This window comes from Mus caroli, chromosome 1 (genome assembly GCF_900094665.2).
Source record: "Mus caroli chromosome 1, CAROLI_EIJ_v1.1, whole genome shotgun sequence".
Lineage (NCBI taxonomy): Eukaryota > Metazoa > Chordata > Mammalia > Rodentia > Muridae > Mus > Mus caroli.
In genome coordinates, this window is record NC_034570.1 from 54,630,267 (window position 1) to 54,645,819 (window position 15,553).

At 41.5% G+C, this 15,553-nt stretch overlaps 1 protein-coding gene across 8 annotated transcripts in view; it reads right to left on the minus strand.

The window, feature by feature from the left end:
- Window positions 1-480: 480 nt before the first annotated feature.
- Window positions 481-15,553, minus strand: part of Raph1 (Ras association (RalGDS/AF-6) and pleckstrin homology domains 1) — an 80,788-nt gene continuing 65,715 nt past the window's right edge. For 4 of the 8 annotated variants that reach the window (XM_029479578.1, XM_029479577.1, XM_029479575.1 and 1 more), the window contains 4 exons: window positions 13,566-13,664; window positions 12,756-12,876; window positions 10,885-11,027; window positions 797-7,562 (listed from right to left, as the gene is read on the minus strand). In XM_029479578.1, coding sequence (XP_029335438.1) covers window positions 5,565-7,562; window positions 10,885-11,027; window positions 12,756-12,876; window positions 13,566-13,664 — 2,361 coding nt within the window. In that variant the 3' untranslated portion in view covers window positions 797-5,564. Of the gene's footprint in view, window positions 637-796; window positions 7,563-8,705; window positions 8,782-10,884; window positions 11,028-12,755; window positions 12,877-13,565; window positions 13,665-15,553 lie in introns of those variants that run through there. The other 4 variants (XR_003837169.1, XR_003837168.1, XM_029479580.1 and 1 more) reach the window with 4 other exon arrangements.

Genomic DNA, 15,553 nt, shown 5'->3' on the forward strand with positions numbered 1-15,553 from the left:
TTTTGTTCCCAATTCTAAGAAGGGGCAAAGTGTCCACACTTTGGTCTTCGTTCTTCTTGAATTTCATGCGTTTAGCAAATTGTATCTTATATCTTGGGTATCCTAAGTTTCTGGGCTAATATCCACTTATCAGTGAGTACATATTGTGCGAGTTCCTTTGTGAGTTTTTTAAAGTATGTGCCACCACTGCCCAGCTAATACAAATAAATTTCTAATCTACAAAAACAAAAAACCAAAACCTATTACTACTATTAAAATGGGATTCTTTTGTAACATATCTATTGTGTTTGTGTGCACATGCAGGGGGCAGCCTCTGAGAATTGGCTCTTATCCATGTGAAGGTCAGGCTGGCCCTTGCCACTTCCTCATCTCTAGTGTGTTGGTATAAACAAGCAAGACACAGCAAGGTAACTGTGGTCAATTAACCTCTAGCATGTAACCTGTTCAGGACGTTCTGACACAACAAGCTTTAAAACCAGGGTCTTTAAAAATCTACTTTTATTTATTTAAGTGTATGTATGCCACACATGTTCAGGTGCCTTGGAGGCCAGAAGAGGACATTGGATCCTTTGGAGCTGGAGTAATAGGTGGTTTGGAGTTGCCCGACGAGGGTGCTGGGAATTGAACTCTGGTCCTCTGGAAGAGCAGAAAGCATTCTTAACAGCTGAGTCATCTCTCCCACTCTACAAAGCCAGACTCTTAATAGTGCTCATCCAAAACACTTGAAATCCTTTGTTTAAATGGAATCTATGAAATTTCTTTTTATTATTAAAAATTGGGATAGATGACAAAATAATGAAACTGGAAAAACAAATTTACTCTGGCTATATGACCACTGTCCTAAGCCATTACAATAGTTTATGACAAGTGGCAAGTGTAACTCAGACAATAACTTAATCCAGCAGTAGAACAAAAACATCAGTAGTACTGAATGAATATATCTCTCTTTCATATATATATATATATATATATTTGTGTGTATATATATATAGCTTTGCACAATCAGGGAGCAAGGCACATAATGAAATGAGTGTACATTTATGCAGAAGAAAATAATAGCAACAAGGCTGAAAGAAAACCACAACTTCATCCTTATCAAGCTGTGCATAATCCTCTGAATAATGTCCTCTCTCAGGTACATTTTTGATTTCTTCATGCTTTAAAAAAGTATATTTCTACATTATATCTATGACAGAATTCCCACAGCTAGAAGTCAGAGTGAGCCTTGACTCCATTTTTTTTTTTAAAGAAACAGAAGAGGACAACCCCAGTTAAAGATACTGTGCAATTCTCTTTGAAAACAGTAAACAGTATTTTTACAACACTTAGCACAAGCTAATCATATTTTACCTTATGCATCTCAGGAAGAAGAGTTCACTAGTGGCTGATAGTAAAACTAAGCAAAGTCATTTGACACATTCCAGTTAATGCTTAATTTCTAGGAGGGACTATTTACAAATACAGGAAGAACTAGGAGGTGGAATTATGAAAAAATGTCAGGTTTTGGTACTAAGTTGTAACAAAGTTAATGGATGGTTTAAAAAAAAATGTATCCCCTACTGCTGCAACCATTATCTTTCTAAGAAGCTGATTCTTGAAATTCACAGCTCATGAACATGCTCCCAATTTGGCCAGATCTTAAGTATGGCTCAGTATTGACCTGAACCACTTTTCTAAACATCTTTGAGAGGAAACAGCCAGATTCCATGTAGATGGATGAAAAACTCTGGTAAGAGTCGCCCCCTTCCCATTTCTGCCCAAACTTCAAAAGTACTTACCTTCCTTCTTTCATTAGCACCTCAAAAGTTTACTTGTGGTTTTTTGTTGTTTTTAAATGCTATTCCTCTAAAGAGTTCAAGGCACTGGGGATAATAGCAGATAGCTCTCTAAAATGGTTTACTTCAGAGAAAACCCAATAGAGCCCCTGCCCCACTCCCTACATTGTATATGTATGAAGTATGTTATTTCATTAAATTCACCTAGATTTTAGGTTTCTTTTACATATAGACCTCCTAAGGGCACTGAGCACTTGTAATTTTTATGGCTAGAGTTTTAAAGGTGTAACATGCTTTCATTGGACTAAAGGACCATCTTAAAAGATGGTGGGATATTCAGATTTTGCATTTCCCTTTGGGTAAACTTAGAGAGAGGTTTCATATTACAGATAATGTAAAGTGGATATTAAAAAGTAACTAATACTCCAAAAACTATTTTTAATTTGAAAGGGATTTTAAAAAAAGAGAAAGCCATTTTCATGTATAACAAAAATAGTAATACCTGTTTTATCGAAAATTGTCACCTAACCATACAGGACCATTGTTTTAGTTAGTAAATTGCAGTAAAGTCTGGGATTACATCAGTTATAATGCTATTTCTGATTTTTGAAGATATATGAAAATGTTTGAATGGGTTTTTTTACTTGCTTCAATACTGCCCTGTGTTGGTAACATAAAATTGGTTTTGAGTAGCAAAGGTGGCAAAATGTTCTGTTCAAAGTGAACGAGTCCACACTAACACCCAGGTTCGGAATTGTTACCCCGTTAAGGATTTCTATGACCTCTCAATTCTGTTTAGACAAATTCAGCATTATTTATAACATCAAAGTAACACAGAGAGAAGGAACCCAAAACAGTTCTTAGCCCTTTGCAAGATATGCCATCTGTGGGTAGGAGCACCTTAGTTTTGTAGGAATTAAAAAAAAAAAAAACCACACTGTCATCTCTATTACTTTTAATTATCTGATGAAAACAAGTCTTTTTGGTAATCTCTAAGATACAGCCATTTTTCTCATGTTAAAAAGTTTAGATATTGAAAAAAATGTAGTTATCTGTAAGTGGGCATCTAAAAAAACTAATTTTCTCCCCTTCAAATGAGAATTGTAGTGACTAAAAAAGCAAAGTATTTAAATCTCTTGGGATGGAGAGGTTAGTGTTTGCACTACCTGTGAGCTGGAGTTTGGTTGTTCCGCTGCCCTTCAGAGTTGGGGCCAAACCTTAAGCACTAGAGACTCTTGAAATTGGTTGTCAGAAAGTGAGTCACCAATTCTGAAAAGCACCAGTGTCCTGCCCTCAGGATCAGAAAGTCCTCACCTTCCCTATTCACTAGTCAGCATCTGGGAAAGCTGCAGGTGCCTTTCACAGGCCTGAAAGCCATGTAAGCTGGAGCTGCCAAGCACAGGGCAGTGGGCCTTGTCTGTGAACACATCAGAGACAAGAGAAGAAACAAAACTACACCTCAACAAAACCTTCAAACACACTAGGCAGTTAAAAACAAAAATTGGAATGTTACTTAAAAAAAAAATAGATAGGGATGTATCACTTTTTTTTTTAATTAACGGGTGTTATCTTTGAGAAATATAAAGAAACTGCATGCGGTCACATGACTGGAGTTAGAAAAGGATAGTTACTGCTCTCTCATTTTTTTGGCATTACTAGTTTTCAAAGGTATCTGCTCTCCCAAGACAATAAAACATAAGTAAGTCATGGCTCAGGATGCCTTAAGGATTCCCATGAAATCCACAATGAAAAAAAATGAAGGCTGTTGATTTAGGGCTTAATCTAGATTGGAAGTATATATTTTTCCATTCAAGGAAATCTTAAATTGTCTTATCTGGTTTAATTTAGAAAGAAAACAAAAATTCCACACTGGGGATACCTGGATCCACTCTCTTGAACAGAGCCACAGGTTGATGACCAGCACGGGGAAGTAGTTCTCTCAGTCTCGGTGGGCTTGGCATCTGTACTCAGGTTGACTACATTTGTTGTATGTATTGAAACTAACAATGCACTATGTTAAAGGTCACTTCATCATAGGAATAGCAAGCTCAAATACTTGGTGAACAATTTGAAAGATTCAAAAAATATCCTTAAGTTGGGTTTTAAGAAGCACAATGACTTGTATGGTCTTTTTCCTCCCTGACTGTGACTGCACTGAATAGTGGCTGCAAATGTGACAGGAGGTGCCAGTCACACATCTCTGTGATGTAGTAGTACCAATACTAAATTCTCCAATGAGTCTCGACCTAGATTCACTGCAGTTACTTTCTCCTTGAGGGACAGGAACTAAGGAGTTTTGCGTTTGGCACTGGTTATCTTTTCAACAGGCACAGACCTCCTTTACAAGATATATTCATTTGTAATTGGTGGGGTGGGCAGTTTTTATTCTCTTAAAAAATAGCTCTAAGGTTGTATTTTATTCCCTTCAACCTGTCATTGTAAGTTGATAAAAGTACCAAAAGCACACAGAAGAGTGTGAAGTCCAGTAGCGTCCAAAGTTTGCCCAGCTGCCTATGCATAGCCAGTGTCACTGTCACTGGACTGTAACACTACTCCATCAGACACCTGGTTATCTACAAAATCTCTACACTTGTGCTGTAAATGGCAGAGATCTTAGCAGTTCCACTAGCTATCGATGAAATTATGAAAACTCACTTTGTTCATGATAATCCCATTCCCAAATAGATTCTTTGCATTGTAACTTCATGAGTGATAGATACCTGTACAGGGCCAGTTCAGTTCTTTTCTCTCCTATCAAACAAATTTTAAAGAAGGCATTGCAGCAGGTGACTGTCTTTATAATGATGAACCAAATTGGGCACAGGGTATATATTTCATATTCAGACTATCCATGGATTCAAATGTCTACAAATGCACACACTATATATGAAGATAACTGTCACTTACAGACATAACTGGACAGTACATTACAATGTGTACTGGACATTCACAGTAAAGCGAGAATCATGAGGCCAGGTTGATGAAGCTTCGTAAGACAGTACTGAAAGTAGCCAGGTTCATAGCATTAAATATTCCTTGTGCTGTAGACAAGAAGCTTACCTGGGAAGACATCTCAAATGTGGCTGGCCAGGGTCATGGCAGGACTAGTGCAACTAGAGCAGCCATAAGTTAGTTTCCTATGTATAGCCACAGACAGTGTCTTCTGGATTCCCCTTTCCTGCACTTTTACCCGTTCCGTATAGTGAAGGTTTTCCTGATGTACAGTGTCCCTTTACATGTAGTACTTAAGTGTCAGTCAAGCAGTTCTAAATTCAGCCAACTGGGAAAAACTGGGAGAAATAAAGAAAAAAAGCCCTACCAGATACACCAAACATTCTGATGGTACTCTCTAGCCGAGAAACTGCCCATCTATTTCTTTTATAACACATGCACAGAGAGGTGGCACATGGACAGACACAGGAAATATCTTCTAGTGTTTGGTCCAATCCATACGATAGACAAATTATAAGTGACAGTATATCCCCTCCTATGTCTCCTTCCACTCAAAATATACAAATCTCCATATTTGGATTAGGAGACAAAAGGAATAAATAGAATCAGTTCTCTGTATATATACACATTCACACATGTATTACATATGTATATACACACAATCTGTATAGCTGTGCGTACATCCATGTACACACACGCAGCACATATACACACAAACACACACAGCTGGACACTACCTGAATAACATATCAGGAGGCTCTGAACACCTGGATTCACAGATGATCAGATGAACTGATTGTAGAATTGATAATAGATAGCATGAAAATAAGTCTGTGGCTACCAGTCTCTTGAGAGCTTAGTATTTTGGTCTCTCTTAGGAGGAGCGGGAGGGGGTCCTCTTCGCAATGTTGCATAGCCCGAAATATGACTACCTCCAAAGCCAGCCTTTTGCTGGTCAGACAGCAGTTCTGGTGGTGGTGGGGGTAGTGCCATGTCGTCCATTGTGGCGGTGGGTTCTGCTCTGGACATACGTGAGGAGGACAGGGAGCCATGCCGCGTGATAGACTTGCGCTGCAATGTCCTGTTAAGATCAGCTAGGAATCCAGGTTGGACGCTAAGGCTGGATTTAGGAGAGGTGGGCACTTGTGGCACAACTGTGGTCATTGCTGGCTGTTCAGAGATGTCTGCTTGAGTGAGGCGGGTGCTGTCATTGCGTTTGGGCCGGGTAGGTGGGGGAGCCTTCTTCACTGATGTTTTAGACCATAGCTGTGGCTGAGGATTAACAACTGCCACTTTGGGGGAGGTGTTCCCCGAGAATACAGCTGGAATCTCGATAGGGGGCAGAGGAAGCTCTATTTCAGGTGGAGGGGGTGGAAAGTCAGAATCAGATGGTGGCGATGGAAATTCCACTACAACGTCCTTTCCACGCCCACTCAAAACAGAGGCTTTTGCCGACACAATCCCTTGCTGGTGGATTCCAGGGAGATTGACTCCAGAAAGGTGTAGTTTCCCAGGTTTGGGGGGTGCTGCAGGAGGTGGTGGGGTCTCTTTGCTGGGAGACCCTGATTCTGCTGGCGGTGCAAACTTGCTGACTAGACTGTCTACTGAGGGTCGCTTGGGCTCAGGGTGCTCTGCACAACTGCCGGACTTAATGCTGGAGTTGCGCTGCGGGGTTGGGGGTGGTTTCTTTCCCCCAGGGCTGGACATCTTACTTGTCTTTTTGCCTGGAGATCCACCTTTGTCAGGGGTAGGTGAAGCCGTGGGTGGCACTGGTGGTGGTGGTGGCGGTGGTGGTGGTGGTGGTGGTGGGGCTGGGGCTGGAGGAGGTGGCGGAGGAAACACCAGGCTGCTTTCAGGAGGGGGAGGAGGGAAATCTGGAGAAGGGACAGGGATTGAACTGGGCTGCCATTTGGGTTTTGCTTTTACTGCAGGAGGGGACTGTGGGGTGCCACTTGCTGGCAGGGACTTTAGGGGCTGAGAGTCCACAGGAGGAGGCGTGGGAGGGGGTGGAAACTGACTGGCTATCTGCTTCACAACGGAGGGCACAGGGGACAGTGGAGAGGGGGGCAGCTTTACCCCAAAGCTCTGCTGTTTGGGTAGTGTAGGGGGGGGATATGGGGTAGGCTGTACAGGGGGAGTGGGTGGAATGTGAGAAACAGGGAAAACTGGCTGTTTCTTTGCAGGGGGCACTGGAGGTGCAGGGGTTGGTGGCACAGCTTGTGCTACTACTGGTGACACAGTCTTTGTGCTGGCTGAAGGAGGGATGGTCACCAGAGGCTTAGGGGGTGCTTGAGGAGGGACAGCTGCAGGGATGGGAGGGGCTGCCGGAGGAAGGTGCTGGACCTGATGAATCTTCAGTGGGGGAGGTTGGGGGCTGCACTGTGGTAGGGATGGGGCACATGGCACTGGCTTTAACTGGGCCATGGCTGAGCCGGGGGTTGGGGGTGGTGGAGGAGGAGGGGGTGGAGGAATAACTCCATTGGGGGGCACCACAATTTGAGCCTTGGACTGTGAAGCCAAAGGAAGAGGCTGCATCGCTGATGGTGTTGGAGACTTAAACAGGGTCCCTGAATGCTGAGCTGCATTTTGCAGCCTGGTGATTGTGCTGTACTTGACAAACATGGTAGCTGCTGAGCCTGAAGATGGTGCAGACTGGCTGGGGAGAGGAGGAGGAGGAGGTGGTGGTGGTGGAGGTGGAGGAGGAGGAGGTGGTGGCAGAGGAGGAGGCAGAGGCGGTGAAGGTTGTGAGGCAGTATAGGGGGTGATGATCTTAGTTTGAGGGGACAGAGGGGGCATAAGTGAAGTGTAGGACCGATTCATAGACTCCATTCTGGCCTAAAAGGAGCATAAAAAGGGAGTGGGAGGGAGAGAAACAACACAACAGTTACAGAGGTAAGCTTTGGCTCCATGAAACTAAACAGCAAGGAATTCAGGACATGCATAAAGAGGATGCAGTAGTTGGTGATTATAAAGACAGACAATGTCAGGAAGGGTTAAAATCTGATTCCTGGGTAACGAGGACATAGAAAATTTGTTTCACCCTGCAATATTCTCTTAATAGCTACACTGTCTAACCATCTAGGAATGAGTTCCTGTTGCAAAGCCATTTGGGTGGTGACAGGGTGTGTGATTTCTGCTCTTGGCTATGGGACTTTGGCAAACCCTGCCCTATGCCCTCCTGTGCTTAAGAGTTCACCTTTCGTCGGTTACTGCATCCACACCAAGCAGATGCCATCCTAGGCTTAAGGTCTGGTGGAGGGCCTCCTGAGGAGTGAGGACAGCTTTTTGATTCTAGTAAACTGGCATGTGAGAATATGAGAATGCTCAGCAGGCGTGCACAGTCATACAGCAAGGAATGAGCTTGACACACACACTCGTGTTCATGTGAAACACTTGCATCCACATGCACAGAAGTCCAGCAATGCAGGTAAGGGGGTGCATTCTTTATGTTTGTTTTACTGGAAAATACATAAATGCTTTGTAAACATTACAGCAAAAGATAAAACATCACCCAGAAGTCAGAGGAATAAGAACTGTAAAGCTAAGGGAAACGCTCAGGAAGCAGGAGCCAGGGTTTGCAGTAAGTGGTCCATCACTCCATCTGGATAGTACTCAGCATTGCTGAAATGACTACACCTGGCCTGAACCAACCAACCATGCATAGATTTGTGGCTCAAGACCTTCTGAAATAGGAAGGGAAGGGCTTGTGATTTAATAACTTTGAAACATCTTTTAGGCTCTTTGAACAACTGAAGAAATGAGGTAACCCATCTGTTTTCAATTATGACTGATACCTAGTTAGCCTTGAGGATATTTAAGTTAGTGAACTGCAGTTCATTCACAGAGCTGAATTCTAATGCCTATCAGGATGTTCACATGGTTCTCTAAAAAGTATACATTAAAATAAAAGCATTAGTTTGTAAGATTTGGTTATAGGAGTCACCCAGGTTAATGTGTTTTCAGAGAACAGCCCCTGACCTTAACTTGACCCTGTCTTGGCTGCTTCAGGGATGCAGACCTTAGCTGAGTTGGCCTTCTCATGTGGCAGCTGAGACTGAGGTAACAGAAGAAACACACAGAGGGATAAAGACTCAAACACACTGACATTATGCATAGCAGGGTTCAATCTCTTTCTGAAACTACGATGACAGACTGCTTCCTGATCACATTAGGGTCTTCATTTTTGTTGAATTTTGTAGAATGTGGTAAGTACATAGCTTTATAATTTAAAATGCACATGGGTCTCACTGTTAATAATTGTCAGGTATCAGGTAAAGTTTTTTTTTTTTTTTGTTTGTTTGTTTGTTTTTGACAGTGGTGGGAAGTCTAACCAGTAATCTCTTGCATGGTGGACAAGTGTTCTACCACTGGGCTACATCCCCGCCAAAGCAAAGATTATTTTTTCTTCAAACATTTACATGCCTAGAGTATTAGTTCCATCTAAATTGGTTCATAAGGAACTGGGATTGGTGACACAGATACTGAAGGACAGCCAGGAAACTAAGCATGATGGACTATGTATAAAAAAGGCTGGGACGCAGCTCTGTGGCAGTGTTTGCCTAGTATTTGCAAAGTCCCAGAATGAATCCCCAGTACTTGTGGGAAGATTTTAAGGTGGAAGAAAGAATTATTTAAACATTTTTGATAAAGGAATTTACAGATGTTTAAAATTTTTATATCATTAAAAGAAATTACTTTTGTTTGTTTGTTTGCTGAGACAGGGTTTCTCGAAACAGCCCTGGCTGTCCTGGAACTCACTCTGTAGACCAGGCTGGCCTTGAACTCATACAGATCCTCTTGCCTCTACCCCAGGAGTGCTGGGACTAAAGGCATCCACCATTACACCCAGCTTAAGAGCAATTATTGACTATTTCCACACCTCCTACCCTCATGCCAGTTAATCAACCACATATGCAAATTATGTAATTAATTTGTTTTAAGGAAAAATTTATGAATGTGTTTGTATTTGTGACTCAGATCAAAAGAACAAAAAAAGTCAAAATGACTGTAAAAGCAAAATAGTCTCTCCAGGGGCACCACTGGTTCCTCAAGGATGGAACGCAGCCTCTTTCACTGAAGTGGGGACTACACCCAGGACAAAGCCTTTCCTAGGACTACCGTGTCTTCCAACTCAGCTTTAAAAAAAAGTGTGTAGGGTAGCTCTCAAGTCTTGGTGCAGGAGACAGTGGTTAATGCATAACCTCACAACAGGGCAACAGTGCGGACAGCGGGGACTGTGGCGCGCTCAGCTTCCACGCGACATCTGTACATCATTCCCTCTCCTCAAGGCTCAGCGGCCATGTGCAAGAGAGAGAAGAAAACGTTTTCACTGGAGAGGACCCAAGTGAAACTGTTTCTTCAGGGCATGATAAATCCATTGTATTAATGAACTCAGCTGTGGTTGCCTGCACAAAAGCAAGCAAGTCAGCATATAGAGTGGAAGAGTTTCACGAGCGCCCACTCCCGAGGGGCAATTGACAGCTGATAGCTTCTGGAATATGGGAGAGTCAGTTTTCTTTAATGCTGTGGCTCCTGGTAGGTGGACAGCCACCTATGTATATCAATAGCACAAATTGGACTGACTCAGTGGATTATTTAAAGAAAAATTAAAGCACATGAAATTGGGAGGAGTACGGGAATATGATCAAATTACACTACTGTTTGTAATTCTTATTATAAAAAAGAAAAAAAAATCTCTCAGCATTATAGCCCATAATAGTGATAATCATTCTAAAGTGTTACTGAATATCATGCAAGATTCAGGAGTCTAAAATTTGAAGAACATTTGAGGAAATTTATCGATGCCTAGACTCATCCTCAAGGCTGAAGACAAGGAATGAATCTGAATTAATTAAAAATGAAGAATCGTCAGCTACTTTTCTGGAACTATAGGGAACTATATAGCACTACATGATGTTGCTGCAGCAAACTGGTTACAGTTGAAAGGGGGAGGTAGTAAAAGGAGTGTATAAATAACTGACATAAAAAATAAAGATCTTAGTGACTCACTGGTCACTACAGACAATGCTAAAATGGTTTCCCCTAAGAAAGACCAGTGATATGGTGCCAAATGAGACTGTAGTAAAGGAATAAAGGGTACAGGTTTCTGTACTCTGGACGACACAGATTTGTATGTGAAGTAATGTTTGTGTGTTACCTTGCTGGACTCTTCCAGCTGAGTGCCTCGCTTCCAGGCTTCTGAGAAGATGGAGCTCACGGTACTTTGGGAACGGATGTGTCCAGCAGGCAGGGTGTCAGACACTCCGCTGTCAGACTGATTAGAGTGGTTTGACTGAGACTCTGTTTAAAATATTTAAAGAATCAAATCAAAGTCAGTGAATATATTCCAGTAGAAAAACCTTAGGTTAGTCAGAAGCTACCTCTAATTTTTAAAATATTTCACAGTGAGAGACTTGCCAGTCATTAGCATCCTGAAAGCCTGTCTTAGATAAAAATCTACTCTGAACAAGTTAAAAACAACAAAAAGAAGTAAAGGCTCCTGGCACTGTGCTGAGTCCTTGGCTAAACACTGTATGTCGGGTTTCTCCACTGTGAAGAACCCCTACTCCGTTTCTAAGTAAATCATTATGTATCGCCCTTTAAGAGGGGCAAAGTGAGTGCAGAAACCATTTAAAATTGTTTTGTGGGGCTCGAGAGATCTGTGTCTCAGGAGTGTGCAGGGGCCCAGTGCCCCCTCTGGCCTCCATGTGCACCCACATGGTACACACAGCTCATGTAAACACACATATACATAATAATAAATCCTTCTTTAGAGGCCATCTATTTAAGAGTTAGGGGAGGCATGGATGGAGCTGGGGGAAGGGACAAAAGGTGATGTCATTATATTTTAATTAAAAATGTATTTTAGATCTTTTAAAATATTTTGTATGGAAGGTTTGTTTCTTATTTGTTTACATTAGCATGGATTCACAGTGATGTATCTTATAATTTGGTTATAATTTTATACTACATAGTATGTATTTTTCTTTTTTTCCTTTGGCTTTCCCTGCCCACTCTTTCTTTTTTTCCCCCTCAAAAAAAAGTTTCTCTGTGTAGTCCTGGCTGCCTTGGAATTCAGTAATGTATAATAGCTCAGGCTGTCCTCAAATCTGGAGAGCTACCTCTGCCTCCTCAGTACTGTGATTAAAGGTGTTTACCACCACTCCCTGGCCACTGTATAGTTCTTTTCCTCAACATTATTCCAGCTTTGGGCACTAAAGCTCTTTCACACTGTATCGTGTCCCTCTGATAAATCCTTACCCCATTTTTGAGTACTTTTTCCTTAAGGCCCATCTGTATATCTGCCATAGCCTTAGAGTCAGCCATTTGCTCAAGAGTAGGTGTTCCTTCTTTTGGTGACTGGGCGGTGGGCAATCTCATTATTATTAGGGTATCTATCACTTTTCTAGGATCCTTCAATGGACAGAACTAGAAAATATGTGTTTCATGGGTTATGTACATCACATTCATACAGGTGAGTATACACGGATCACAACTTCCAAATGTGTTTTATTATTTAAAGATAATGTCAAATCGTACAATTTTTTAAGTCTTTTCAGCAATGATATGGATTATCATTGGAAAGATTTTGAAAGGAGTACTTAACTGAAGATGAATACAGCATACTTATTTACAGACATGAAAATCTAGAAGCCTCTTGGAGTGCCATTGATTCCCTGCGTAATAGAAAGTGTGACAGCCGAAATGCTTCCCGAACTAGCTGAGAGTGTTTCCACTGCACTGACTGAAATGTCAGGAAAGCTGTGTAGGTAAGAGGAGTGCAGTGTCCTGATGGAGTGCATCTCCAAACAGCTTGTGCATCACATGTCTTAGCAGTGTCTGTTTTAAAATAAACTTCATAAATACAAAATTCAACACTGCATTAGAAATGCACTTCAAATACTTAACTGGCCCAAAACACTGCACCTGAGAAACAAGTGCCCACTGATAATAATTGGGAAATTAGGTATGGCTGTGGGGTGGCCATCACACTTGCAGTAAGTAGTGCTGTGTGGTATGTTGACCTACCCGGGATACTGGAAGAACTGGATCCGGATTTAATGCTGGAGCTGGATAACGAAGTCCAATCATAAGCGGACTCTGTCCTCTTCAAGGCTTCTTGGTAATTCGTGTAGAGCTGCTTCCCATACTAAGCAAATGGGAACGAATGGTGATATTTAGCCCTGAGTTGTATGTAGAAGGTCATGGGGAAGGGAGGAAACTATTTCTGTGTACTAGTATTAACACCTGTCATACTCTACATAGTCCTTAGTACTAGAATGTTAGGTTCATACTCATTTTCCTTGGTTCTAAGAACAGCAGGAAGCTAACTACCAATTTTAATAATGTTAATAGAAATAAAGTTTTATCAATCCAAATTCAAGAGATCTTAGGGCTAGATTCTTAGTACTAGAGACATGCCCCAAATATATCTGAAAAATAGCCATAGGTTAATTTAAAATTTTTATTTGGATGTTGGAGAGGTCTGCAAAGAACAACAACAACAACAACAACAACAGAAAAGTCTATTTTGCTTAGGCTGAATTTGGTTACATAAGAATCATATAATGTACTAAAGTAAGTACATTACTTTCTCTCCAAAGTAGAAACAAATCACTTTGCTGCCATACAAGTAAGCTACTGCCAGCATCATCATTCTGTAGATGTTAACTACTAACATGGTTCCCAACCACCAAGGAAAATTTACAACAGGAACTCAGGCCTGGGGAACTGGACACCAGCGGAGTGATGAGCATGAACAGTCAGACCCACCATCAAGAACCCACAGCTTCTAATTAACTATTTCATGTTTGCAACACCAAATGGAAAGAAATGTACCTTGGCAATGCGGATTCCATTGACCCACTGATGCAGGGTCCTTGCATCATCACAGCAAAGGTACTTGATATACTGAGACTTCTTCTGGATCTGTGGGTGCTATAAAATTAAATAGAAATCCAGCTAGTACAAGTCTTCTGGAGAACTGACACTTAAGACATATCCTGGGAACTTAGTCTTAGAGAAATACCAACACATTGCATACTTCCTATACAATCATAAAGTCAAATAAAACAGCCCAGACTTAAAATTTTTTTAAACAAAATACACGTCATGTTAAATTTAGATTAAGATATCCATGTAAACCTTTCTACCTGGAAGTTCTCAAATATTCCTTGTACACATCAAATTAAGACTCTATCAAGATTAAGCCATAGAAGTCTCAGCCTCTGGGACAGAAAATGGAAAAAAAGAATGTCTGCCCAGGAACTCATGGTTTAGAGGCTCCAGAAGTTCCTTTCTTGTGGATAAACAACTCTACTAGGTATGCGTACATAGCACAGCGCCCAGGACAGAAGTCCGTAACCACACAGACAGTGGGACAGTATTCATAGGCTTCCTTCTCTACCAGACTACATCATGCACTCTTTGGTGGGACAAGAGGATAGTGTTGAAGTTTGCTCTGTTCTTGCAATATTTACTGTGTTAGAAATTAAAATGAGGTCTGGAGCGATAGCTCAGTGGTTTAGAGCACTGACTGCTGCTCTTCTAGAGGCCCTGAGTTCAGTTCCCAGCAACCACAATGTGGCTCACAACCATCTGTAATGGGTTCTGATGCCCTCTTCTGGTGTGTCTGAAGACAGCAACAATGAACTCATATAAATAAAATAATTAAACCTTTTAAAAAAAGAAATGAAAATAAGAGTAAATAATTAAGATACAAGAACACAACTCTCCGAAAATACTTCTCAGTAGTCAAGACAGCAGACACATTACGGCACCTGTGAGAAACCACACGGTACCATACTAAGAGAATGAGAATGAGAAAGGCATGTGATATCTCAGTATTACAAAACTAGTGTTGATAGCAGGGTCTTTGGGTTTCCCAAGGGCCCTTGGACTTTATTTTGCAAATCACAGGGTGAAGTTACCCCGTGTAAGTTTCCTAAGAATTATCTGCTACTGTAGGGCATGGTGACACACACTTGTAATCCCAGGTTGAGGTAGGAGGAGCCCAGGTTTGAAGCTAGATTGGGCTACACAGCAAGGCTGCCTAAAACAAAAACCAAAACCACCAAAACAACCAAACAAGCTGCTTCTGTCCCTAACCTTGAAGGTGCATTGGTGTTGTCTAAGAAAGTTTATTGAGTAAGGGATTGGTATTATAATATACCCATCTTACCAATGAGATAAAAAAAACCCCCACCAAATCCTAAGCAAATGCTACTCCCTACCTAACTAACATGCAGACCTAAATGGGGATGGGGCTGGAGCCAAAAAGTGTAGCAAGTGTCAGCAATTCTTCCTGAATCTTTGTAGGTAGGTTTTGTAGGCTGTCTTTATAAATGTTAATTTAGGGGCTGGAGAGATGGCTCATCGGTTAAGAGCACTGACTGTTCTTCAGAGGTCCTGAGTTCAATTCCCAGCAACCACATGGTGGCTCACAACCATCTGTAATGAGATCTGGTGTCCTCTTCTGGTGTGTCTGAAGACAGATACAGCGTACTCAAATAAATAAAAAATTTCAAAAAATGTTAATTTAGATCACTGAAAATAATAAAATATGCCCACTCTTCTGTATTGTATGGCCACAATTGGTGTGAGAAACTTAAACCTGGCTGAGAGAGAAGAAAACCCCCTAATAAAAGATTATTGTGGCTATGATTGTGGGGTGGGGGTGGGGTAGAGACATCATTATTTCTGGACCAGATGAAAGTGGGCAAATTTTGAACTTGGAACAGTGCCCTCTGATGGATCTACTAATAAAGTTGAGGACAACAACAAAAAATACATGTCTCACTGTAAAGTTTTTTTCAAGACAGGGAAGG